This window comes from Sturnus vulgaris, chromosome 2 (assembly GCF_052056855.1).
Source record: "Sturnus vulgaris isolate bStuVul1 chromosome 2, bStuVul1.hap1, whole genome shotgun sequence".
Taxonomy (NCBI): Eukaryota; Metazoa; Chordata; class Aves; order Passeriformes; family Sturnidae; genus Sturnus; species Sturnus vulgaris.
Window position 1 is genome coordinate 19,227,104 of NC_142244.1, and position 26,630 is coordinate 19,253,733.

Consider the following 26,630-nt stretch of genomic DNA (forward strand, 5'->3'; position numbering starts at 1 on the left):
CCTTCATCCACGAAGCACTTTTCTACAAGATCTGATTAACATTCACCCTCTGGATGTTTTCATTGTAAGAGGATGTTCTAATCTGAAAACCATTTACTTCTGAATACACACCGCTGAATTACGGTGCCATCAGCACAAGTGCGGCTCAGCTTCTCCTCTAAACATTTCTTCAGGCTAAAACCCTTCTACAGAAATGCTCTGCAGTTCAAACATTTATTACCAGGTTTCAGAATAAAATTAAATTACCATCACAGATACATAATGTTTATTAATAAAGTGTCACAGAAATATTAGTGAAAGTTAAACAGGTAACACAAGGATATCAGGGAACATAAACGCTCAAGTTCCAGTAGCAGTGTTTGCTTTGCCAGGTTACACATCCCCTAAGTCTGATGGAATGCACTGCACATGATGTATCAAACTACACAGCCGGGAAGAGAATTAACTTCTGAAGCTCTGGTTGGGGTTTTAATTCTTATGAAAAGCAGAAAAGTGAGAATCCTGTTTGTTTGGACTCGGAGAGAGTGTTTACAGAGGTGCACAAAGGCAGAGTTTTGAACAGGTGACAGGCTCAAATGTCACTGAATCAACCTCTGAAATATGATGTCAGAGTCTCAGGGAAACCAGGAGTTAACCCAAGGTCTCTCCCTCTCAAAGAAGCCAAAGGGTCCTGTCTTTTCTCTGGAACATGAAGGTTGTTGTGGCATCTTTATTCCCTACTGTCACATGGGAAAGAAGCTCCAAGCCTTCCAGATGGAAGGCAGCACAAACAGCTCCATAAGCAATTTAAATCCAGGTTGCTTTCTGGAGACTTCACTTTTTGATTCTTCACTCACCCTCACATCTGACATCTCTCCACACAGATCTGAATGTTTAATATCACAATACCCAGAGCTCTCACCTTCAGTTCAGCTGCCATCATTTCCTCAGCTCTTTTTTTGTATCCTGTTTACCCACAGAAAACGTTTGGGGTTTTTTAACAAACAAAACCCCCACAAACAAAAATCCAAACGAACAAACCCACCCCAACTCAAACAAACAAATAAACCCCAAAGCACCCAATTTCCAAAAAGCACTTCTCTTACTGAATCTTAAACAGACAAAACCTCCCCTCTGAGCAGAAAATACAATCTTAAGATTTTTTGCTATAATGGAAAGAGCTATTTGAAAAGCCTTGATTTTAGAGAAACACAGCTCTTATTATAAGAGCTTTTTGATCACAAGTTTAAGGCCAGACTTCTCATTTTAGGAGCTGTGAAGAAATAAGCCACACTGTGCTGTTATCTTTCTTTTCAAGAAATCCCTCCAGAACCCATTTAACTTATACTTGTTAAATCCCTGGGTTGTAAAAGGAATGTAAACTAAACTGCAGTGGTGCTGTGAGGTGTTTCTAGACTGAAACACTCGATCAGTTACACAGATAAAGCACCTACATCCTTACTTCATCCCATCCCTGGATATTTTTCCACCATCCTACTAGAGGTTTTCCACATTAGCCTCCCCATTAAGGAAGCCAGGATAGCAGTGAGTATGGCATCACACCTAATGGGATTGTTCAATACCAAGTTAGAGGACAAATACAAAGACACAGGGATTGTTCAGTCTTGTAAGAAGAAAAAAAGCTAAGGGATGATCTCATTACAGACTGCAACAACTTGAAAGGGAGTTAACACAAAGTCTCCTCAGTAACAGCAGATGGTGTAAGAAGAGAAAGCAGCCACAAAACGTGTCTTGAGAAATTCAGGTTAGGTATCTGGCAGAATTCTACCCACTAGAAGCACTGAAACAGGCTGCCTGGAGGAGCTGTTTTATCTCCAACCTCACATTCCACTATCCAAAACCAAAGCTGCTGACCCGGTAGAACTTTAGCAATAACCCCACACCAAGCAGGAGGCTGGATGGGGTAAATGGCCTCCTGGTAACCCCCCTAAACAACATTTTAATTTGCCTCTGGTAATCTACAACTCTGCAAATAAGACACATTTCAGCACAACATTTTAATATGAAGATTCCAAGTGAAAAGCAGATTCTGATTTATGCCATTCTGCAGCCTGACTCATAACCAACACTATCACCCTCTCCCATCAGTCATAACTTTTGGGTGAATTAACTTAAACCAGCTTAATTCACCATAATGCTTTTGTTGATATCAATGAAGTCTGAACAGGCACTAATTAAAGGATTAGTGGTCAAAATCTACCTTTAACATTCCAAGATAAACAACTGATATAGGATACTAATTCCTACCTTTCTACTCATAAAGTGCAGCATATTAACCTAGACATCCAATTTAGAAACTAAGTTTCAACTTCTGCAAACAGAAACTTTCCTCTGGATTTAAGAGATTCACTTTGGGGTTAGGCTTTTATTTTGTTTAAAAACACGAACACATAGCAATTCAATTTTTTTTTTTCCCCTGAGTCCAACTAAAATCAATTGTCAGGCTCTTGAGGAAGGATGGTGTTGACTGGCCCTCCTTGTGTACTGTAAGAGCAGACAAACCACAGCTCTCATCCATCCATCCATCCATCCATCCATCCATCCATCCACCCATACCCTGTGCTGTGCTAACAGACAACCAGCAACCCAACCACTCTGCTGCCCTTGGGGGCCTCTGGAAACCCAACAGCTGGAAATAAAGTTTGGGGAATCACATCTAAGCGGGACAAAACAACCCACGGATGAAGTGGCCAGATGTCACGGCGTGAAACTCTGAGATGTCATCACCTTATTATGTGTAAGATGGTATCTACACCCCCAGCCCAGCGCTGATTAAAAGCAGAATATAAAACACGAGTTTCGCTGTGATACCTTCTGCTCCTAACACCGAACCAGCGGCACCAAGAACCAACACACCGGCTGGGCTCTGCGGCTGGATGGGTTATCCCGAGGGACACAGAGCTGCCTAAATCGTGGAGGTGCGGGACAGCATCCCGGTCTGGGACAGCATCCCGGTCTGGGACAGCATCCCGGTCCCTGCCGCAGGGACACGGCCACCTGCCGGGACACAGAGCGGGGATGGAGACGGGACGGGGCTCGGGAAGGCCGGGACGGGGCAGTGCGGACTGAGCCCCGCCAGGGCAGGACACCAACACCAACAGCCCCTCTGGGCACTGCGATTTCGGGACGCTGTCCCAGCTCCCCACCAAGCCTGTCCGCCTCCCGCAGGGCACCCAGCGGGAGCAGCGGGGCGCTTCATCATACTCCTCCTCCTCATCATCATCATCATCATCATCCCCGCACACCGCTCTGCCCGAGCCCTGCGTGTGCCCAGGGCTGGCGGTGCCCCAGGCCGTCATGGGGTGAGGCTGTCCGGAGCAGGGACAGGACAGGACAGGACAGGACAGGACAGGACAGGGAATGTCCCTTTCCCGGCCGGGAAGCGCTGCCGGCACGGCCGGCGCTGGGCGCTGCCCTCGCTCCCCCTGCCCCGCCCGCGGCCAGGCTGGAGAACAGCCCGCAGAAATTACAGAAAGCTGGAAATTAATGAACACAACCCTCTGGTATTTTCACAAACAGCTCTAAAAGGCTGGGGGGAAGAGGGGGATGAAGCTCTCCTTGGAATACTCAGCGAGTTTCGCTCCATCCCCCTGCGCAGCCACCAGCGCCCTCCGTGCCCAGTTCCTCTAAAAGCGCTCCATACCGCAGAAAATACCCTTTCAGTCTCACACTGAATGCTTACAGATATTTGGGGAAAAAAAAAATCATAAAAATCCAGAATAAACTACCTACCCAAGGCCGTAAATATAACCACAGCAAAGCTATGGGGAGAAAACATTTATTGGCATTTTTAACTGGAGATGGGAGTTGCTTGTCTTGTGGACTTGATGTTATAAAAACACTCTTAAAACAGACTGCAGTGTGCCCCTGTGATAAATAATATTGCATTTCATGACAGTTCCTGTATTTGCTTTGTTCTGTTCTGGTTTATGCAAATAAATTCAGCACAAAAGAATAAAATTATGAAGTAAGCGTTTCTTTACAAAATGAAAAATACCTCGTGGTGATGAGACCATTTGAGAGGACTTCTAACAAATGGCCTGGATTTATGCTGCCAGAAATAAAATTCTGCCCACGAGGAGAATGATGCTGCTTCTAAGCTTTGAAAGTTAAAAGGGAAAATTGGAAGCTGAAGTATCTATATTTCCAATTTTAAATAAGATCTTTATTTAACTCTTGGAACAAAAGCCAAAACTTGCTCTTTCCATGTTTTTTCTTTTTTTTTTCTTTGAAACCACAGAAAACTGATATCCAGCATCAGCAACCTCACTACCAGTAAATAAAAGGGCTGATGAGGCTAATGAAATACAGGGAGAGTGTCCATATTTTCCATTATAAAATATGGTACAAGGACATTGCCCTTATTGTACTTTTTCTTCTTGGTGTTATAATTATTTTTTAATAGAAATATCATAATTTGAAGTAATACAGTAAAAGTAGAAAAAAAGAAAAGCCTCCCTCCATTAATAATAATCATCACTGAAACTAGCACAATTTCTACATTAGATCAACTTAAAAGCCGTTTTAAAAATGTACCAAAACACAGCACCATTATGATTACATTGAATTTTTCAAATGAATGCAAAGCAGACTACAATTATCAAAAAAAAAAAAAAAAAAAGATCTTGAGACTATTACAGTGCTCCACATTTTAAAAAGGAAGGCATTTCTCTCTGGTAACAATTCCTAACAAGACCAAGGATGCATAAAATTCTGAAGTAATGTGTTTAATCTCTTTTTTCCCCCAAAGCATTTCTCTTATTTCTTTAGTCAACTCCACTTAAGTTTTTTGATTTAAACTTCCCTTTTAAAGAAGTAAGTAATAAAAGCAGAAGAAGACATTACACAGATGAAACACAAGACAAAACCAGCTAAAATACCCCAAAAATACACTGTCACTGACTACACACACTGCTTCTGAAAATACCAACAAAGCTCACATTTATTCAAAATCAGTCATGAATATAAAAATATTCACAGAATTAACATCTTTATCTGGCCTATCTCATAGTTTGATATTGCTACAAGAAAGATCTATCAGAAAGGGGGAAAAAGTACAATACAAATAATTTTCTTTTTACTAATTTAGATTTTGTGTAAAAGCAGCACCCACAAACTGAAGAAACCACCATTGCATTCTGATTCAAGGTTCTGAGTGTGAATGAAGAGACTTTAAAAAAAATCAAAAATCAGGCAGATTTTTAATTGTCCCTCTCAAAAGCAAAATCATTCACTTTACAGCAGAACATTCAGAGAGTTTTATTCCAGCAGGAAGAAAATAAGAAGTCTAAAAATGAGAAACAGCACATGTTTGATTACAGAAAACTACAGGTAAAAACTTATGAAAGGTCTTATTTTTTAAAATTTTCACTATTTTGAAAGAAGGAGAATCAAATGAAACAACTACACTTTCAGTGCACCCCAAAAGCACATACTCGAGTGAAAAAAATGACCACATTAGCAAAAAAAAAAAAATAAAATTATTTTCCCAATCAGCCACTCACTGTAAGATGAAACAAAGTCTATGATTCACAAAACCAGAATCCCAAGTGGTTCATTTGACTTGCAATCATCACAGTAGCCTGCCTGCATTTCAGACATGACACACAAATTGTGGAAGGCACGGTAACAGTATGAGCTTGTAAGGAGACCAGAGCTCAGGCAAAACAGATAAATCTTGATTTTAACAGAACACATTGTTTTGAGAAGTACTAAGGAAATGCCACTGCTAATGGATAGGAAAAAAAAAGTATACAGCATTAACATGATTGTTTTCATTTTTAAAACAAGGACTTAATTTTTTATTTTACAAAGATATCTTTAAGTTTCAGTCTTTTGTCTCATACCAATTGTTTGATAGCACTGGGTTTACTCAGACACTAATTTTCATAACCACCTAGTAATTTCAGCAACACTGCCCAGTTTATATACAGTACAGCTTAGTTGTCAAGTTTGGTATCAGAAAAAAAGTGAAGACAGGCTAAGACGCCAATCAGCATTAAAAAAAACCCTAAAATGAGGTGTTTGATTAATTTTTTTATTTTTGTTGTCAAATTTTGAGGTTTTTTGGCAGTTCAGCTGCCCTGAGATTCCACAGTGGTGTGAAAATGTGAGACTTGTGCAAAGAAGAAAAACTCTGCGTGTGCTCAGCTGAGAGGAAGGCTGAAGCATGACACAAGGAAACCCACCAGCATTAAGGACCTACTAAAAAAAAAAAAATCCAAACCTTCCACAGAACAGGATGCAATTAACAACAAGACACAAAGCTGCAGGAAAACAAACCTTGTGGAAATAGTTATTAATCTTCAAAATGTCTTCTGCCTTAACAGAGAAACTTTCCAGCCACAGTGGCCTGAGAAACTGATTCTTGAACATCATTTATTTGAGTGCACCCTCATCAGAGCCAGGATGTACCCTGCACAAATTCTACTCTGCCTTCACCTAGTCACAAGGCACATCCAAATGCTTGTATAAGTCAGGCTCTTGTGAAGTCACTCTGACCATGATATCCCACAAAAAGAAGAAGACCCAGAAGTTTTTACCTGGCCACACATTAGCCAACCATAGAAAGCAGAACAAATGAAACCAAGGAGGCTGCCAGCAGCCTGGGTAGGCAGCAAGGCAGGCTAATGTGACAAACTACTTTCAGGCTTTTGAAATATAAGAAAGGAGGCATTTTCCTCACTTTTGCTTGGATTTTTTTCTTTTTTTATTCTAACCCAATTTTTGGTTGATGGAAAAACTCTCATTAATCTCAGTCATGCAGGCTCTGCTGGGCCTGCCCAGCACAACACCAGCTATTACAGGAGCAGGGATTGTTGCCCTTCTCTCCCCAATTATTGATGAAACAGTTTCCATTACTGGAATGATCACCTCAATTTGTTCAAATGACCGTCAGAGTGACCACTAAGAAAAAGCCAAGTTATCCACACCAGATTTCAAACTAAGTGCCCAAAAGTTTAAGGCACTGAGTATGGCCAGCTCTCAAAGAAATCTAACATTTCTGAAGAACCCCAGGGATTTAAAAAGCTGCCAATCATTTTTTCCAGTCTTTTAAATATTGTCTGCATTTTACTAACTTTAGCCATGTACAGAACTCATTGAGGTTGGGTATTTTTTTTTGTTAGTGTTGTTTCTGTTGTGGTGTGTTTGGTTTCTTTTTTAAAAAATTATCTTCTATATGATAGTAAAAAAATGCCACAGCATTCCCTTCTCTGGCTACAAACAAAACAAGATAAGAGTGATTTCTCTGTTACTTTTCTACTGACTACATGAAAAAAAAAAAAAAAAAAAAGACCAAAAATTTCAAGTCCATAAATTTGACTAATAAACACATAAAGACTGAGTCACAAGCTGCGTGACTGTAGAACGATGGACTCAGATTATGTCATGAATATATTTATTTTTTTCAAACTCCACAAAAAAAGACATGGAGCAGGAGTCAGATACATCTTTCTCCCTTAAAAAATGATGCTGAAACCAATACAATTCCTCCCATGAATATGCAGAGCAGCGTTTAGACTGTACTCCTTTTGTCCTGTATGAATTATCCATCACATTTCTATTGTATATTATTAAAGTGACTAGCTTTATCCTCCCAACCCCCAACATCTGTGCTGCTGTAATTTATGTGAATTACGGTTAATGATCATTTGCATTATGCTTAATCAGCATATCAATAATATACTCTGCACAGAGTAAGTAGCTCTTCTTTCTTTCCCTTTTAATGAAACCTATAGAAATGGAGCTGGGGTTTGGCTGATTGGCATCACAAAAAGGTTGCCTGGGCAGGTGCTGGGGATGGTGGCACAGGACACAGGCCTTGTGGCTGCTGCCAATCATGCTCAAGCATCAGCAAAACCTGCCATTATATTTTTTTTTAATTCTTGTGCCTTGCTATCTGGAGGGGCCAATGCTTTGTGCTGAGGGGGTTTTAATGAGCTTGACCAGATCAGTGTTCCTGGAGCCAAGGCTGTGGCTGTGTGGGATGGTTCAAGGAGAGATCACATTCTTCCAGGGTGATACTGCTCACCAGAGTCTAAACCACTGCCATTACAGTGTGCTCATGTGGGACACACAAACCCCTGAATACAAATGAGCTACAAACCTTAACATGAATATTCAGGAATTTCTGGAAAGCTATTATTACATATGCCCAAGTCGAGGCCAACTTAAAGGAATAAAGAAGAACCCTCGAATGCTGGAAACAAGAGCCAATCAATTTGGGTCATTTTGCCAGAAAATCAATCAATATCATGTATCAACGGGACAAAATTATTAACCTAGTAAGAGGTTTGTTAAACACTTCAGTTAAATTATTTTTAAAAACTCTGTAAGTCACCAGCTTTGGTGTACTGACATTTATGTGAACACTGCTGCACGCTCGAGAGGAGCTGGCACAACACCAATATTCTCATTTGTGAGTCACAGCCTCCAGTGCAGCTCTATCAGCTTTACCTTGTAAATCACTGCTCTGCTATTAGCAATCTTTCAATATGATGTGACATCTTTATTATAATGTTTTTCCACTGAAGTTTAAGTTCATATTTTAGTTAGCTCAGAGACAGACACAGCCATATTTACCAGGTTTAATTAATTGACTATAAATAAAGGGCTGTAAGAAGAAGGCGCCTCTCTCACACGACATTCGAGTTGTCACCATTTCACAGCAATATGCCAATTGGGATAGGACAAACATTGTTATTTCTATACTTTACATTTATATTTCAATATGTAAGCTGAAAATACTTCAAGGTATTTTGAAGACTACAGTCTAGAGCCTCAGTTCTCTTCCAAAAAAAGTCACAGCATACGATCTACATTAATTTACTGCCATGCGATTTTTAACTAAGAATTTCATTAACTTGTAAGAACATCAGTGAAATTCCATGATTTACTTTGGCTTCCATATCCCAGGATATGGCAGTAAATAGGAACAGCATGTACAAACACACGCAAACAACAAGCTGGGCTGGATTTACCTGACAAAAACTTGCAGAAGCCAATAAAATTGGCCTTGACAGATCCGGGGGCCCTTTTTGGTGGGGTAAAGCAGCACATCTGTTTTCCTTATAGCCCCCATGATACCCTGCATCATTCCCTACCAACTGCTTTAGGCATCCAAGGCAGGAGAGACACAGCTGCAGGGAGCAGAGCAGCAGATCTGCACAGCTGCAAGGAGCTGAACGGAGCAGGAGAGCAAAGCAGAGGAGCAGTGGGAGCTGGGAGAGAAAGGTTTCACCAAAAAAAAAAAAAAAAAGAGCAAATGAAAACAACCAAAAAAAAAAAAATCCCTGATGAGCTAGAAATTTCTGGAGAGTTCCCTCTTGGACATCCTGTTTAGAGACATTTCTTGTTGGGAAAAGTCAGCAGAAAAAGCCACTAGGAAGAAATCTGAACCCTCCTCCCACTTCTCTCCCATGAGAATGGAACAATTTTATCCAGAGAGAGATCCATGTGTAAACTCAAAAAATGAACCCAACCTTCATCCTTAAATACTGCTAAACACCTGCATAATGCTTAATATCAAGAAGGCACAAGTTAAACATTAGCAAAGGAATCCCATGAGGCAGAGATTCAAAGGCACTGTTAACACTGATTCTGTAAAACTGATAAAGGTGAATCAACAACTTGCCCAAAGCTACAAAAAAGCTGAAAAAACAGCAAAAGAAAATCTCACAGGCGCTTTCTTACAGCAAAGACTTGATGGCTCAGCCTTCTCTGAGAGCAAGAGTAGCTCTGGACATGGGGGTTCAACCTGCCAAGTGGTTTTTTTTGTGTGTGTTTGGGGAAACAGAATACAGGAATGCAAGAGCCATCCTGCATATCTGCACGATGTAATGCAGAAAGAGAACAATGAGATGTTCCTACACACAAATACACATTCCACAGAGACATGGAAGTGGGGAGTGAACACATATCAGCACCACTAGACAGATTTGCACTATTTAATCATCAATATTATATTATCAAGAAATTTTTAAAAGGAGTCTGCTGACAAAAACTGTGTACAAATGTTGGAGTTAGCAAATCGGAAAGCACAGGTGCTTTAAGACTGCAATTCCAAATCTTCCAATAGAATGCCTGTTTTCATTAGGTCTGGATACAAAGTAAACAAAACAACCACCAACCACCTCCAGAGCATTATTTGGACATTTCTGAAGTAATACTTTAACTCATAACTTGAACAGTTCAGCAACAATTCAGCACAGAAGTTACAAACCAGTACTTACAATCATCTGCTTACCTCCACGTATTTTTCACCTTCCACTACTTCCATCTGAACAAATTAGCAAGTAACACCACGAAGCAGAGCAATGATCTCTTTTAGAAACACACTTTTAGAAGGAGCAGCACCTAAAGGGAACTTTTTGCTGCTGATGTTCAGTGCACCTCTTTCTTTGATGTTTCTCCCCTAGGAACGAGCCCTTCCTGACGTTTACCTGCAGTGGGATGGGTGTTCTAAAGAGAAATCTCCACAACTATGTAAACCACATTTTGCACGTTCTATTTTTGCATCTCCAGCCTTATTGCACGGTGTCCTCTGAAGAGGAAACAATGGTTAAACAGCACATTGGTCTGCAGCAGCACTTTGCCATTTCACACTCCAGTGAACTCACCCCATGTGACGGGTAGGAGATCCAGCCCAGCTCCCCTTGAATTGTTTTTGAATCCAGCAGATTAACTACAAAAGAAGACACAACGAAGAGGAGTGAGTTTCTTTTGCCTCTGCCTCAGTTGACCTCAGTTACCCATACCCAGAGCTGTATTTATCTGAGGACTCTGTGACAATTTGATTTGTTCAGGTGGCCTGGCAGTGAAGCTGCACAGAAGACAGACAAATGAAAAGGATGGTCTTGTTTAGCTTAAAACACCATGAACAGCAGACAGGGCAACTTCTGAAAACCAGAAAAGTGACAAAAAACAAACAATGGATCAGTGGCAAAATTAATTGCAGCAGGGGATGGGAACAGAACTCTCCTATCCACAGCATTTCCCTTCGGATGCCTGAAATTTGGGTCACTGCATCTAACTGAGATGGTGAGATCTGAATATTTAAATCATTATTTGATTAAAGGCATGTATTTGGCATCTATCATTTTCTCAGAATACAGGAATAAATAATGAAAGCTGATTAAAGTCCTTCCTGCAGCTCTTTCTTGCTTCTGATCTAATTTGTTCCCAAATTGTCTCGCAGTAGTGTTTTCTAAATGTCATGTGTAACACATTAGATACAAAACTAATTATTTACAATGTTACAAGTTCAGACAAACCTGCTTTTAAAGAGGGCCATCAATTGATTGCTAATCTTGCTGGGGTTTGTTGGTTTTTTTTTTTCTGAGCCTTGCAATAATTTTCAGTTTGAGAAGGAAAATTTTATTTGTAAACAGTTTGACAGGCATTTTCCAGTCAATCAAATCTCAGTAGGTTTATACCTACTTTTAGACACAACGGGTATTTAAAATAAAGACATCTAGAATAAAGGATATTCTTCTTTTGGCATTTATTTGTTTCCTACAAGCACAAAAATGAATTCATTTCTTGGCCATACAGTCTCCAACTGCTTGATCACACATTTCCCCAAGTAACCACTTCTTTATCAACATGAAGCAGAACAGGTGAATTTATACAAAATACTGTATAAAAGAAAACAGACTATAAATATAAAGTATTAATACACAGTATGGCAACACTGCAATATTTATCATCTGCAATCTGAACTTCCTTTTGTTGGGTGTGTTCATCACCCCTCACATCTCCTTTATTTTTTTTCCCCCCCTTCAGTTTGGAAATTAATGATAATGAGAAATGAAATAAATCTCAGTACATGCTAGGACATTTTAACACCTGACAATGACAGATATTTTAGAGGTGGCCACTGTAGCAGCTTCATCTTGTGTTTGATAACCTGAAGGGTTGTCACTGCCCCTAGAAGCAGGACTGGGCATCAGTGCTCTAAGTAAAAAGATAAGGAAGCAAAAAAAAAAAAAAAAAGAGGGAGACTATGAATCAGCTGAGTTAAGCTATTTGCATTATTTCATCATTCTCCTTTCAACTGCTGTTTAATTTTGGGGACACTTAAAAAAAAGAGAGCTCTGAAAACATTATTTTTACTGTTAATTAGGATGTACAGAAGAGACACAGGTGTATAGTATTAGAAATACGATTGTGCTGTAAAGAACCATAAATATACCTATTTTCTACATTTATGTGCACACATATTTGTGTTTTGTATGGATATATCTGCACTGCTACACTGCCATGACTGAGCTGCTCTACTGTCTATGTGGGAAAAATGTTTCCCCCTGCACTTATACCCCCCTCTGATAAGAAAGCAATAGTATTTTTATCTACATCAATAAACAAAATATCTTTCCTAATCTTACAGAAAGAACATAATCCAGTGCTAAATATTTCTTAGCTCTGAATCAAGTCCTCAGCCATGTACACAAAGAGAAATCATCCAGTCCTTTACTGAGAGCACATGGCCCTAGGCAGGCTGCTCTGCACCAAGGTTTGCATCTCTAAGAAGGGAACAGCAATAAAAATTCAAAAGGGAATTTTGGTTTTGGTTCCCACAGATCCTGGATCTCCTGGGATGAGACAGATCTGTTTGCCATGGATCTGCACTGCCTGAAGGAACCATGACTGCTGAGGAAAATCACCTGGCAAGAAGTGGCTGAGGCAAATCACTCAGGAGCAAACTTAAAGTGATGCATTTATCCTTTCAGAACGAGCTTCTTGAAAACATGATGGCAGCCACTCTGGGTTGGAACCCTGAAGCCTGGGAGTTTTAAGCTTTCTGTGCTTTCTGGCACTGACCCCCAAGGAAACACTGGTTTTGACTCGAGGCCTTGGAGAAGGCTTCCAAAATTGAATGATGAATTTAGAATCACTGATGTGTAATTAGAACTGTGTAATTTCATATGGAGAATGGTTTTGAATTTGGGGCTTTAGAATATAGGTATGGGACAAGATTTTGGATGATTTTGGGTGTTGTCTCTTTCTTCCTTCTTGTTCCATCTTCATGCTTTCAGGTAGTAGCTTTGGTTTTTTGGTTGGACAGTCAATGCTGCACTGCAGGTCACACAGGTTTGGTTACTGGGTCAAAAGTATAAATAATATAGATTCTAGCTCTTAATTGGAGAGTTAGGCTTTAAAAGACTGTAACTAGCTATATTCACCTCCATTTTCTCACTTTTGGCTTGATAAGTGGAAGTGCTAAAGAACTCTCTGTACTTTAGGGAAGATTTAATAAACAACCAAGTCTGAACAAGAAATCCGTCTCTTGAGGATTCAATCCTGGCTCTGAGTGAAGGCAGAAGAAAAAAGCTAACCACTGTCAACTCTGAAACTGATGAATTCTGTCCAAACTCATCAGTTTCATCTGCAAAGCATAAGCAGGCAATGGACCCACAGCTTGGTGGTGGTTTCCCCTCTCCAGACCTGCCCAGCAGGTCCAGCTTGCTCTCACAGCATCACAACAGGACCTGGGTGACAATTCAATATTCAGTGTCCCCCACGACAGGCAGGTGCCTCAGCCACGGGGCAATTTGACATCATCAGGATCAAATCTATGAAGTTAAGAATAATTTTTCAGCTCCTCTCCTTCGTTCCACTTTGCTCATCTCCTTCAGACTGGAACCATTATTTTTCCATGCTCAAACCTGTTTCACTGTATTTTAGAAGTCCTCACAAGGGAGGTTTTCACACTGGCTAAAGGAGGTTTCTGGTTCAGATACGTTGTGCTATTCTTTAATAATATCTAAAATGCAATAAACTTATTTCCTTTGAACTAGTAACCTGCAAAAAAACCAAACCTTCCTCTTCCTGATAAAAGCTTCTAGGACATTCGTTTTTCCTGTGACTTCAAGAGAGCTGCACACCTTGATAGAGAGGAAACAATAGTACAGAACTTAGAAGATGCAATCCTGGTCTCTAGACAAAAATGACTGGGAGAAGCAATAGTAGTACATTTTGTCATTGTATTTCCTAACACTACATATTAATCTGGAAACTGGAGAAGAAAATAGCATTTCCCTACACTAAGACACAAAAAATACAAAAAGAATGGGTTAGAAATTCATTGCCTGATTTTTTTTTCCATGGATTTAGATGGTTAGGTAAAAAGTAAAAATGTAAAACTTCACACAAGCACTTGATTCCTACATTAACTCATTACAACTTCTTTTAATCCTAACAGATCCTTTAGTGTAACAACAGTGTAAAATACAACACTTGGTCAGGTCCCTTTTGTGAACCAATTCATGAAGTGCTTCATGAAGATGTACTCAGTCAGATCCTCACAATTCAAGTTAAATGAAAGCCAATACTTAAATATCCTACAAATACCTACAGCCATGTATTTACTACATCAAAAGAGTTTATGAGTTTCCCACATAACTCATTTGCTCTCCTTGTACCAACTCCTCCTGCAAAACTGTGACCATCACTCAGCTGGTTCCTACAAAAATCTCTGAGGTTGCCCAGCCAGTTACCAGGGGTAACTCTTAAAAAAGCTGAACAGTTTCGTTGCTACTGACAATTCTTCCCAACAGAATGCCTTGGAAAGGATTCCTGGTTGTGCTGAGGAGACACAGAGGAGCTCTCATAAAGCAACTTTAAGTTGATAAATAAAGTGCTGTCTAATTATCTTGGTGTCCTGCATTGGTTCCCATCATGTAATTACCTTGATTTAAAGCTGGTGGTAATCCTAAAGGAGACTTTACTGGTATTAAGATGAGCAGCCATGACTTCTGACTCTGAATTTCAGTGATTTGGTCCTCCTGTACAACAGCCCTGCTCCCCACACCACAATGCACTATTTCTGCCAATGCAGCACACCCCTAAAATGCCAATTAAGAACACATTCCCTTTCTAGAGACTCTCTCCTGCCTGATTCTCGTGGCCTTCCCCATGCACAGCCACAAGAGAAAGCATTATCATCTCCTTCCACGTGGATTTCCAGGGGGTAAAACAAATCTCCTCCCAGAAGTGGAGTAGGGATGTGGAACACAAAGCTCCCTCCCTCTCATGGCATCAAGCACCAAGATGAATGGAGGCTTGGGTGGAATATGACACTGGTGCTACCAAAAACTGCTTCCAGATTTGGGGGTGATGGTCCAGGGCTCACTAACAGCATGTTTCATCAGGAGGGATGTCAGGGAAAGAAAAGAACCCTAAAACTAATCACTAAATCACTAAAAGTGATTCCTGAACACAGTCTGAACGCTGCAGCATTTCCAGAAACACATAGAGTAATAACTGCTACAACAAACTGAATACAGCATAAATACCTCCCACAAGAATGAAAATAAACAAATTTTGGGCCAGGTAGAATCACTCTGGGACTCCCCTCACTGCTGAAGAAATGAGGAGGAAAGCCTGCTAGGAGACACTATCCTGCAACTTGCAATATTTAGAGAACCACCTACAAACAGCAAATAACAAATAACCAGTGGAAAGCAATTCCAAAGTGTCTTCTGTGCAAGGAAAATACAGAGCAATAGTCAATGTCAAAAGATAATATATTCTTTTTTCTTCAGCTAATTAACATTTTCCATTAATATTTTTAAAAAATGCATAAAAAAACCTCACATCACCATGTTGTCTTTTCCTGTTTGGCATCTAAACTATCAGTTTAGAAATACCCTGGTTAGTTATTGGAAAAATGCCAACAAATGGGAAAAATTAAATTTGCTATTCAACAAAAAAAAAAAAAAAAAAAAAAAAAAAAAAAAAAAAAAAAAAAAAAAAAAAAAAAAAAAAGTGGTGAATGTCTAATTGAAATGTGCCATATAATCCCAAGCAGCAAAGAAAATAGTCTGTGGCAGAAAGTCAGCCAGAGCTTGGTTTTGGGCTGGGACAGAGTGGAGTCAGCACAAAGCCTGATGTACATTTTTGGAATGGCAAACCCTTCCTGACAAAGGAATATTTTCACCCATCTGTGAACACAGATCTGAGTCTTCCCAACTCTCCACTGCCCCAGCAGTGGCAGCAGATCACCTTTGCATTTTGAATTATTCTGGGCACCAACATTTACAGACAGGCAGGCAGAACTCAGGCACGGCCAAAGTTGCACCTTGACTCAACTTTAATTTCCAGCTAGGATCTGTTATCACACTGATGTCACCAAAACCATGCTGAAACCAGCTAAGGCAGACCAAGAAGCCTTTGGGAAGGAACAACAAATAAAAAAGGGTGTCCAACAGTGAAGCCTGGTTTTAAGCAGCCTGATTTGCTGCTTGCACAATAATAAAAGTCAAGCCTCCTGTGATTTTTATGGCCCTGCATTTCCCCTCAAATATTTTAGTGAAGATGTTAGCACTGCTCAGAGGAAAATGATCTAAAAAGCAGCCAGTAGAACTCTGCAGCACTTATCCAACCCACATGCCAATAGTTTGGCCCATTTACTAAAAAACCTCTTTCCCAAAGCCAGGCTGCAGCCCTGAGAGAGGCACAGCCCTGTGACTTCTGCACTTTCAACCCTCCTTGCCTGTGCTCTGACACTGCACAATGCAAACGTGATTTTGTGCAGAACATTCCAAATTTGGCAACTGTCATGTTCAATCTGTGGTCAAACTCCTGACTGAAGCACTCCACCAGGGTGGGGGCAAAGGATGAATAAGCAAACAAAAAACAAAATTAATTTTAAAAAAAGAGCTGCTGCAATGCTGAATGCAGGAATCTGCAGGAAAGCCTGGAAAGACCAAGCCTCCATTATTTTCATTTAAATGTCCAGTAAAAACTTTCCAAAATTAAGAGATTTTGTCACAAATATCAGATGAACAGACAAAAAGCTAGCAAAATATGTCAAATTACCCCAGAGATCATTGCTTCTGCAGAACATAAAAGCTTCCACCATCAATTTGGATAATTTGGCTAATTCTAATTTTATGGCGGCTTCCTGCAGTTTTTGAAGAGGAAGAATTTAATTTTCTTCCTCACAGATTTTTCTTTTCTTATCAAGAGTGTCTGAGGCTAGATTTAAATACCTCAGCTTTTCCTACAGCTGAAAAAGAAGAAGCAGCAACTCCTCACTGCAGGTTTCTCTCAAAAGGCTGCCATGAAAGAGGGAGTGCCTATAAATAAAAATATCACCTGCACTCCATGCTAAGTGGAAGCTCTCCAGTGGTCTTCCTCCTTTTGCTAAGTATGGAGCCTGCCTGTGGAAAAGGGACAACCATCCACCCATTCTGAGTGATGAACACAGGCAAAACAGATTTTTATTTCTTTTTTATTACTTTGAAACGTGAGCGCTCTCTTGATATTGTTAAAGTGGCACAAAGCTCAATTTCCAAGTATGCAAAAACATATGACTGGTGGTGGGCTGGAATGCCCTGTTTATCAAAGGGGCCTAATAAGGTTTCAGTTTTATTAGGCTATTTCCTGTAAGTTGATATGTGCCAGTTCTTTTCCTTAAGACAAGGATATAAAAATTAAAAATGGATTAACCTAATGGGTTCCAAATTACAGCGTCGCCTTCGCTTCTTTGCATCTTTTCTAAACAGTTCCAACTGGTCCTTTTCCAGTACCTCCTACAAAAACCAAGAGGCAGAAAGATTCAGGATACCTGAATTAGAGTTTAGCTGAACTCACATTCAAATACAAATCCCACAGATCTTGTTCCATTCCACCACTCTGGCATTAAATCTGATATCACTGAGGCACCATGTTAAATATGCAAATGTGAAATGGGGGCTACTGTGTTGAAAGGGAGTTTAAATTCCCTTTAAAACCCTCTTCTCAGTGGAAAAAAAACCCCAGAAACTACGGATGATATTGAGTTACCTAAACCCTGCCAAACCCTGCCTTTTATCACCCCAGAATACCAGAACAGAAGTGGGTCTCTTGTAGGATGTGTCATATTTGTCAGTCCCACAAGGTGCCCAAACCCTGAGGCACATCAAATGGCACCACATGTTATGTCTAGCCAAAACTCAACATTACTCAAATCATTTTAGTAAGTTCTGAAGCACTTCTCAGAAAGGTTTAACCACGCTGCACATCTCTTTTTACTTCTACATTCTCTTGGGGGGGAAAAAAAAAAAGTCATTTCCAATATTCACTAGTTTTACAGAATTGAGCTCTCTGAAGGTCTGGTAGATTTGGAGCGTGACAAAGATCCCCCTTGGGAAGACTTTTTGCAGCTTAAAGGGGAAAATGAATGTTGAGTCAGTGTCCAAGTTCACTTAAGGTAAGCTGAGAAGTCCAAACCTACTATGGCACGCTGAGTTTCTAGAATCCCAGACACCAAAAAGTGTCACAGAAGAGACTCTTGGGCACACACAACACCCACAACTAAAAGCTAGAAGTTCCAAGGTTCTCACAAATTTTGCTGCAGCTCAAACATATCCAAGGTCCTGAAATCAACAAAATCCACAGCAGATGATCAATACCCCTTTGGAGGACAGAAATGTTTTGAGACAGGGACCAGAGCATAAGTCCAGGAAATGACTGCTCATTTGTTAAAAAGGCTGTGATATCCCCCAAGTGAATCAACTGGCAGCATGCCACAACTCAGGAAAAAAAATTTGCTTTTAAGGAACTCTTTGCATGGGGCACAGAAAAAACAAAAATAGAATTGGGTTGGGCTTGGTTGAGTTTTCTTTTTCTAAGTTTAAAGCACAGAAGTCAAGAATTGTAAAACAATTCTGAGAATCCTGAAGCACTGCATTTGGAAAGGCACAAGTGTGCCCTGATGATTTTGTCAAGCTTTTCTTCTCTACCTTCATGAATAAAGATCTCCAGCTTGCATGGAATGCTTGGGTCCTTACGTGGCTGCCCCACAGATAAAATAAACCCACACAGCAAATGACTCAACACCATGGTGCAAATTGCAGGAGAAAAATGCCAATAGCATAAGAAATCTCCTCAAATGTCATGCTGAGAAAATCAAGATGCTGAACCCATTTTTATTTTCCAATATAGTGATGTCACCAACATATTTTCATTGTTTGCCAGGTTAAGAGAATTTATGGAGGTAATTAATGCAGAACATGTGTGCTGAGCTATCCGTATGAAAAATGGAATTGCCCCGACTTCATCTGCTGCCTTTGCAACCAAAACCTCACTAACATCTTTTTTCACTATTTCCATATGTGAGAAACACAAATATTTATAACAAAGGTAAATGACTAAATGACTGCTCTATTCCCATCTACCCAAAAGACACTTTCAGACCACTGTCTTCTGCTTATTCTTCTGCTTCCACCACCTGACCACAAAGGGCTCAGCTTTCCATTCTATCCCACAAACTGAGCATGTTCCTCACGCCTCTTCTCCAGCCTTTTTTTCCTTGGTTTGCATGGAAAACTCCTGTCTTAACTTCTTGAACACCCTCTGTCTAGCTCTAGGTCGTCTTTGAGGAAAAGCAATGCCATTAAACATTTAATTCTTCTGTCTTTTCTTCTGGGCATCTGCAGGGTCAAAGCATCTCCACTCTGGTAAACAAACAGCTTTTAGTAAAAAGAGGGCTGGGCACACAGCCCTCAAAATCAGAAAAAGATGATCTTTGCCTTCTACTCCTTCTGGCTGAATGTTGATTTCTGAAAGGCAAGGGACAGAAAAACTGGCCCAGGCATGAGAGGAAGGGTGGGCAGGTGGGCTGGGAATAAAGAACCTGATGAGTTTTCCCTACAGCTGGGTTTTCTTTGGAGACTTTGGGTGAGCACAGAACATTTTCCACAGCTGGAACCACGTACTCCAGGAATGCTGAACACTCAAGCACTGCTAGGACATTTGTTCAATGAGGGAAATCAGGGAAGAAAAGCTTTTTCAGGATAAGGCCCTCACTATCTCAGAATTTGTCTCAAAATAAAGGCCTTAAGTCTGGGCAGACATAACTTACCTTGCCTTTTTTTTGCTTTTTTAAAGAAAGCACTGTCAGAGCAGGATTAAACAGAATGGTAAAAATGCCTCTTCCCTTTCTTAACTGCAGCCTCTGTTGAAATTCACCCCTGGTAAATCAGAGTCACAAGCTTACTAATGTAAACAAAGCTCAGACTTTCAGGGAGGCAAGGAATTTCTTAATTTGTGCTTTGCTCACTGTTCGGATCCCTGTCAGGGCTGAATTCTGGGCTCCTAACTTTGTCAGTAATCAGAGGTAGTTTGGAATTTTTTTGAATATTCAGATCCAATTTTCTTCATGTCTGCCTGCTTATTCTCTTCCTTTAATCCTTCTCTCCCCCTCCAAAATGGATTTCATAAAAAGCCTTACCTCTTAAAAAAAAAAATCAAGAACAAACCCCCTCTAGCTGCCTTCTAATTTCTCAGCAACTAAATTAAGCAATCCCACGTCAAGTGTTGTTATTTGCTACTGCACAAAGTTTGTGGGAAGCCTACCATGGACCAAAATATACTTTTGTGCTTTAATTGTAATTTATTGAAAGAGTAACATGTCACTCTAGATTTTCTACAAACCTCTCCATTCTTAAGCACCAATTTAAAACTTTCAGATTTTAATTACCGTCCTCTTATATGAAGCAGCTATACTTGAGCAGGTTTAATTACTGTTAAAAAAAAAAAAAAAAAAAAACACCAATGCCATGCAAATCTTTCTATCCAAATATAGATATAAAGACATAATGAGAAACCAGCTGGAAATTGAAAAAAAAAAAAGCCCCATTCCCACACCATATTACACTAAACTGCCCTGACTGAACCTTAACATTCAACCTATTGTTCTCTTAATTGCTAGCAAGTTTCAACCACTGTTCGTTTGGTCTGCTATTCTTCTTTCATCAATATTTTTCCAGTAGATTAATGGGATTTTCCTCCATATTTTGCCTGAAACAGCAGGACATGGTAGTTAAATGAACAAAAAAAAAAAAAAAAAAAAAAAAAAGGAGAGTGGTACAAACGTTTCTGCTTACAACATGTCTGATTTAATAACATCTCTGCAAATTCAAGGCTTTACGTGCTGGTGTTTCACTCTGGCTCCCCGTCACCCTCGCAGACTGGAAATTTTCTGTCACCATCCCAAGGTTTCTTTCAGGCAGGATTATCTTTATTTCTACATCTTTATTTCTTTCATTCATTCACTGCAGAAGTTTGAAAGGAACTTTCAGTTTAAGGGGCTGAATTTTAATCTCGCATCTGTTTCACACTGCAAAATGAGAACTTGTGCTCGGATTTAGCGAGCGCCTAAGAAACTAAAAAGCACAAGGCTGCTGCTGGGGAACACAATCCTAAGCCCAAAAATTGTTACCACACTCTGTTTCCAAAATTACACTCCCAGGAGTTCATATCTAATCTCCTGAATTAACCTATTTTTGTTTAAAAGTTTTAGTTCTTGTTTAGAACAGTTTCAATATTAAAAAATAATAATAATTTTTAAAAAAGCTAGTGGTCTAAAGTGTTTACAGAAATAAGAGTTACCCCATTGGGGTGAATTTTTAGGGAAAAGGATGATTAACAGTAGTCAGATGCTTTTGTAAACAAAAAAAAATCTCCTACTTCACTCTATCATTTCTTATGGCAATTTTTTTCCTCCCCGCAAATGTATTTTCAGCAACACTTCAACAAACCTAACAATGCAAAAGAAAGGAAATGCTCCATTCCAGAAAAATCACTCTTTGGATGCTAGAATAAAGTTTTAGAAAGGCAGGGGGTTAGGGAAAACCCTCTGTACCACCTCTAGAGATTTATCTAACAACTCTGGAAACATCCAGCTTTGTACTTTAGGGTACCAAAATTACCTTCTGGGTTTCAATATCAGCTCCACCAAGCAGAGCTTTGAACTTCACCATAAGTAAAGGCATGATTATTGCTCCAGTTTCTTATTTACTTTTATTTTCTTTCACAGAAAAATCAAAGAGCAGCTACAAAGCTACACGAGTTACAGGTATCTTATGGCACTAAGTCAGGCTCTGTATAAAACTCCACAAACAGGGCTGTGGTATTTGGTAACAGCTCTGTAGTGACCCTCACTGGTGATAAAATCCAGAGCTCTGAAAACGAGAAAATGAACACCTGCATCTGTATTTCTAAACTTTCATCAAGTGGGGATTACAAGAACAAGAGCAATTATAGACATTTTCCTAGAGGAAAAGTCACAAGTTCTCCGACAGAATCAAAAAGTAAGTATACTAATAGCAATTTACCTAACTCCAGCAGAGAATAATTTAAAAAAAAATTAAAACTAATTTGTACATCCTCCCAGCTGGGAACGAAAAATTTAAGTTCAGTCAGAACTCACTCCTGATTTGCAAAGCTTTTGTGTAAACAACTGTTAAACTTGGTGTGCCTATTATCTGTTTCATGCTTGCCCATCTGGTGGTGCCTTTTTGCTGAAGCTGAGGGTACAGAAAGAAGAGTTCTGACCCATTTCTCTGCCCTGAGTGCTTCGCTGGGCAGCAAATACATTGTGTCCAAATTAACTGCAAGAAGAATTAATTGCTGTGTCCAATTTGCAAATCTCTGTGTTTCAAACACCTGCTTTAAGTTTGCTATAGCAAATGGAGAGATTTTTTCTTTTTAATACACTATGCTGAAATAGCAGTAAGTCAAGAAAAAGCCCAGTGACAGTAAAGAAAATAAGTTATTCCACATTTTACACTCTACTATCAAAAATGTTGTCAAAAAATTATGCATTTGCCCAACTTCTGGTTTTAAAACCATCATGGTGTGAATTTCAAAACATGCTTATTATTTGTAATAAAGTCAAACAAATTATTTGTAAAAATTTGTAACAAATTATTTGTATTCGTACAATTTAGGATTAAGCACGGAAGCTTTGAATACAACACAGCTGTATGAAAAACAACCCTCTAGCCCCCCATGACTCTGAGCTTTCTACAACTAAATTTCAAAAAGTATCACATCCAGACTTCTAAACCTACTTTTAACTTCTTCTGCAGATAAACACTCAACTGCAAGCCAGGGGCAGCAGCAGGAATAATGTCACGAGAAATGAAGACTTACCCTGACCTAATGATACATGACATGGAGCAAAGTAAGATTTTTAAAGAGCATTTCCCCCTTCTGATTCTATTCAGAAGCTCCCAGTATTGTCAGCCTTGCCCCAAATCACATGCAAGGCTTGGGCAAGAATTTTGTTCCATGTGCAAGCAGCACATTTTTCAAAACCACACCAAGGGCTGTCACTACTACAAAGGCACAGTAAATTGTCTTTAGCAATTTAAAGTGTTAACAGAGACCAGGTCAGATAAAAATGGTGCATTTAATTGTGTGGTTCTGCAAAGTTCTGAGATGGCAATCAATGCTCAAAAGATGAAACTGCAGCTCCAAATCCAACACAGACTGAGAAGAGAGGCTGATTGGAACCTTCTTACTGTAAAGCCAAAACAGGCACTGTTTGAAGCCAAGGACTGTAAGCAGATTTCTCGTATTGATCTTTTGGTAGCTGTGTTCACAAGAAATTAATTTTATGCTAGATTGAGAGGTTACAAGAAGTTTCCTGTCTGCACAGTCAAAATATTATTGAAGCAATTCAGGTTGTCAGTAAAAGCTTAAACAAATTTGCTGATAATCCTGTTAATGACCTAGGTCAAGTGTTAACTGTTGTGGGTTATAAAACAGTGAAATTAAGGTGGCTGGTACCCTCAGGCAGGCAATATAGTTACAGAAGAGACTGAGGAGAAATTATTAAATTAAAGAACGACAGAACTCATTCGATTTCTTGATACCACAGGAACTATTCAGAAAGAGAATTGCATCCTTCTAAGAAAAAAGAAAAACAATCATCACCAAGCAGAGAATATCCAACAGAGTGGAGCAGGAGAACCTATGGTGTCTGTGCACCTAACGGGGGTCAGTCTGCAAACTCCAAACTGGAAAAGTTGGATGTTAAATCTTCCTGACATTTCTCAGAAAAGAGCACACACCTTTTCCCAGTAAGCACAGATAAATCTGAGCTGCAGAGAACCTCCTTGAGCTCCTGTGATTGCAAAGGGAAAATGCAGGAAGATTTCTCAGGAGCACGGCACAGAGTTTGGAAACAAACTCAGGGGAAAGTTTTACCTTTCAGCGAGAAAAAAACCCTAAATGAAACTTCTATGGGATGAAGCAAATTAAGAAAATCACAAGCCCTCCAAGAAAAAGACAAAAAAGGAATGCATTGAGCACCAAGAAATGCAGTAAGCCAGCAGTTTGTCTTCAGCCCCTCTTTCCTCCTTTTCTCCCTTCATCCCATCCACTTCCACTGTAGCATTACTCCACCAGTCATCAGTTGCATCATAATTGCAAATGTTAACTGAAGGTGGATTTAAAAAAAGAAAAATAATTATTTGAAGTCAAATTTAGGAGCTATTTCTCTGATAGCTCTGCCCACACTCTTGTTACGTGCCCACTGCAACATTTACATCCCCTAGAAGTTAGACTAAGCTACACAAACACACCAAAAATTAGTTCCATCCGTTGTTAAAACAATTTGTGGGGAGAATTTCAACAGTAGCTTTAATATAAAAGGTAAGGAAAAAGGTAGACCTTTTTATCTACATGCCTACATTAACAAATGCTGTCCAAAATATCTTTTTTTTTTTTATTCTCAGTAGTGGAAAAAGAAAAGTTTTCTAAATACTCCAGAGAAATGTAGAAACATTTATCTCTAGTTTTGGGAGAAAATTTATGGGAACAATGTAAATGAAGTGGTTAGAAAAATATTATTTAATAGAGAAAAACATGATCTTCAGACATGATTTAAAGCTGCACGCTAACACTTGTTCATCAAATAGTGGATCAGCAAATTACAATAATTAAGATTTCTAAATTCACACAATCAATCTGTATAGTGTAAAAAAATTTAAAAAATATTGAGCTTTCCTAAATGGGGGTTTAAAAAAATTTTTTAAAGCCTTTTACAGTCGATCTTTTTTTTTTTTTAAAGAAACTGACAGTATTCCTGTTTTTGAAATGCATAGCAAAACATACACTTCCAAAAAAAAAAAAAAAAAAAGCTACTTAAAAGCAGGTTACTCTCCAGTAACTGCACTTTAACTGTTGTTTTCACTACCAATTCTGCAAATATTGCTCATCTTGTACAAGCTCTTGAAGCTGAGAAGAAAGAAGGGAGGCAGCATTTGCTGAAAGCTGCCTTGGACAAGTGTACTTAACATGCATTCCGTATGACACCAATATTTTCCCTCCTTTATCAATTCTCGGCGCCAGTGACTCGAAACAAAGACACAAAAAGTGGGTTGTTGGTTTTTTTTTTCTGCAAACTGGTATGCTCCAGCATCTTTCTGGCAGAGGCACTCTCAGTTTGCACAGTGTGCCTGCCTGCCACTGCCGTGGAGGCAGAGCTGCTCCGCTGACTGACAGAACCACAACCATTCCCTAAGAGCTCTTAATAAGACAACAGGAACCCCTACTCACACTCCTGCTTTCAGTCCTCAAAATGACTTCTGAGAGATGGCAATATTTACAAAAATAGCTTCCGTCTGGAGGTTTCAAAGTGATTGTTGAAAGCATGCTCATTTTAAAAAAATCTACAAAGCACTGCATACAAAACAAATTTACATAAAACATACAAACGGATGACATACTGCTCTTCTTGTATAACGGTGCTGTAATTATTTCCTAGCAATGAAACCAACTGATTAAAGATCACTCTAGACTTGTAAAGTTTGCATCTTTCCTTATTTATTTTTTACTGTATTTCTTTTTCCTTCCAGAAATCATTTAAAGTTGTTATCTCACTGCCTTATCGCACAAGCACCCAGAATACCAATAAGTACATCAGCATTATTTGTAAGAGATAAATAATTGCTCTGACAGGTTTCTGAGCTTCTCTACACAACCATCCAACTCAAGCAGGTGCAAGTTTTACATGATTGTTGGGTGCTAGAAGTTCTTCACAACCTTTGCCCTCCAGATTTTATCCCTAAAGATAATTACACTGGACATCCTGGTAATGCTGAGTGCCTACACTGTGCAAGCAAGCAAAAGCTCCATTTTTTCTTTTTTTTCTTTTTTTTTTTTTTTTCTTAATAGGAAAAGGACAGGGTACTTTAAGGTTTTTTTCCAAGTATTTAAATCACTTTCTCAGTGTCTGGTTGTCACTATTTTTTTTTTCCCCTGAAGCCTAGCATGGGTTTTCAGCTTATGTCATCTTAAAAATTAACACAGCAAAAGAAAATAAACCACTCACTCTTCTTTTTTCCCGGAAAATTACACACGTATATAAACGCATACACACACACACACACACAACTTTAACACATTGATTCACATCCGATACAAACAACACGATCTGATACAAATCCGCTCGGGACCCAGGAGGAGGTTTCACAGGGGAGCAAGCTGCTTTTGTGTATTAATTAAAAGTTTTGGAAGACTAAGGCAAGCACCGCGCCTGCAGACGAGAAAGGGCTCGGAGTTATGCCCGGGCTGGGGCAGAGGCTCTCCCCGGGCACCTGCCGAGCTGGGGCTGCGCTCCGCGGCCGCTCCGGCGCTGCCGCTTCCCCGCCCGGGGCTGCGGCTCCGGGCTCCCATCCCTGCCGGAGGGCGGCACAGCCAGCTCCGCTCGGGGGAGGGCACGGAGGGTAGGGCGGCTGCCCGCCCATCCATCCATCCATCCATCCATCCATCCATCCATCCATCCATCCATCCATCCATCCATCCCCCGCACGGCGATGAGCGCGGCCGCGCTGTGCCAGGGCGAGCCCCGC

General features: G+C 39.8%; 1 protein-coding gene across 2 annotated transcripts in view; it reads right to left on the reverse strand.

Moving 5' to 3' along the window:
* Window positions 1-26,630, reverse strand: part of EPHA3 (EPH receptor A3) — a 174,277-nt gene that overhangs the window by 147,287 nt on the left and 360 nt on the right. For both annotated transcript variants that reach the window (XM_088158520.1, XM_014888460.2), the window contains exon 2: window positions 10,620-10,684. In XM_088158520.1, the coding sequence (XP_088014646.1) occupies window positions 10,620-10,684 (65 nt within the window). The remainder of the gene's footprint in view (window positions 1-10,619; window positions 10,685-26,630) is intronic.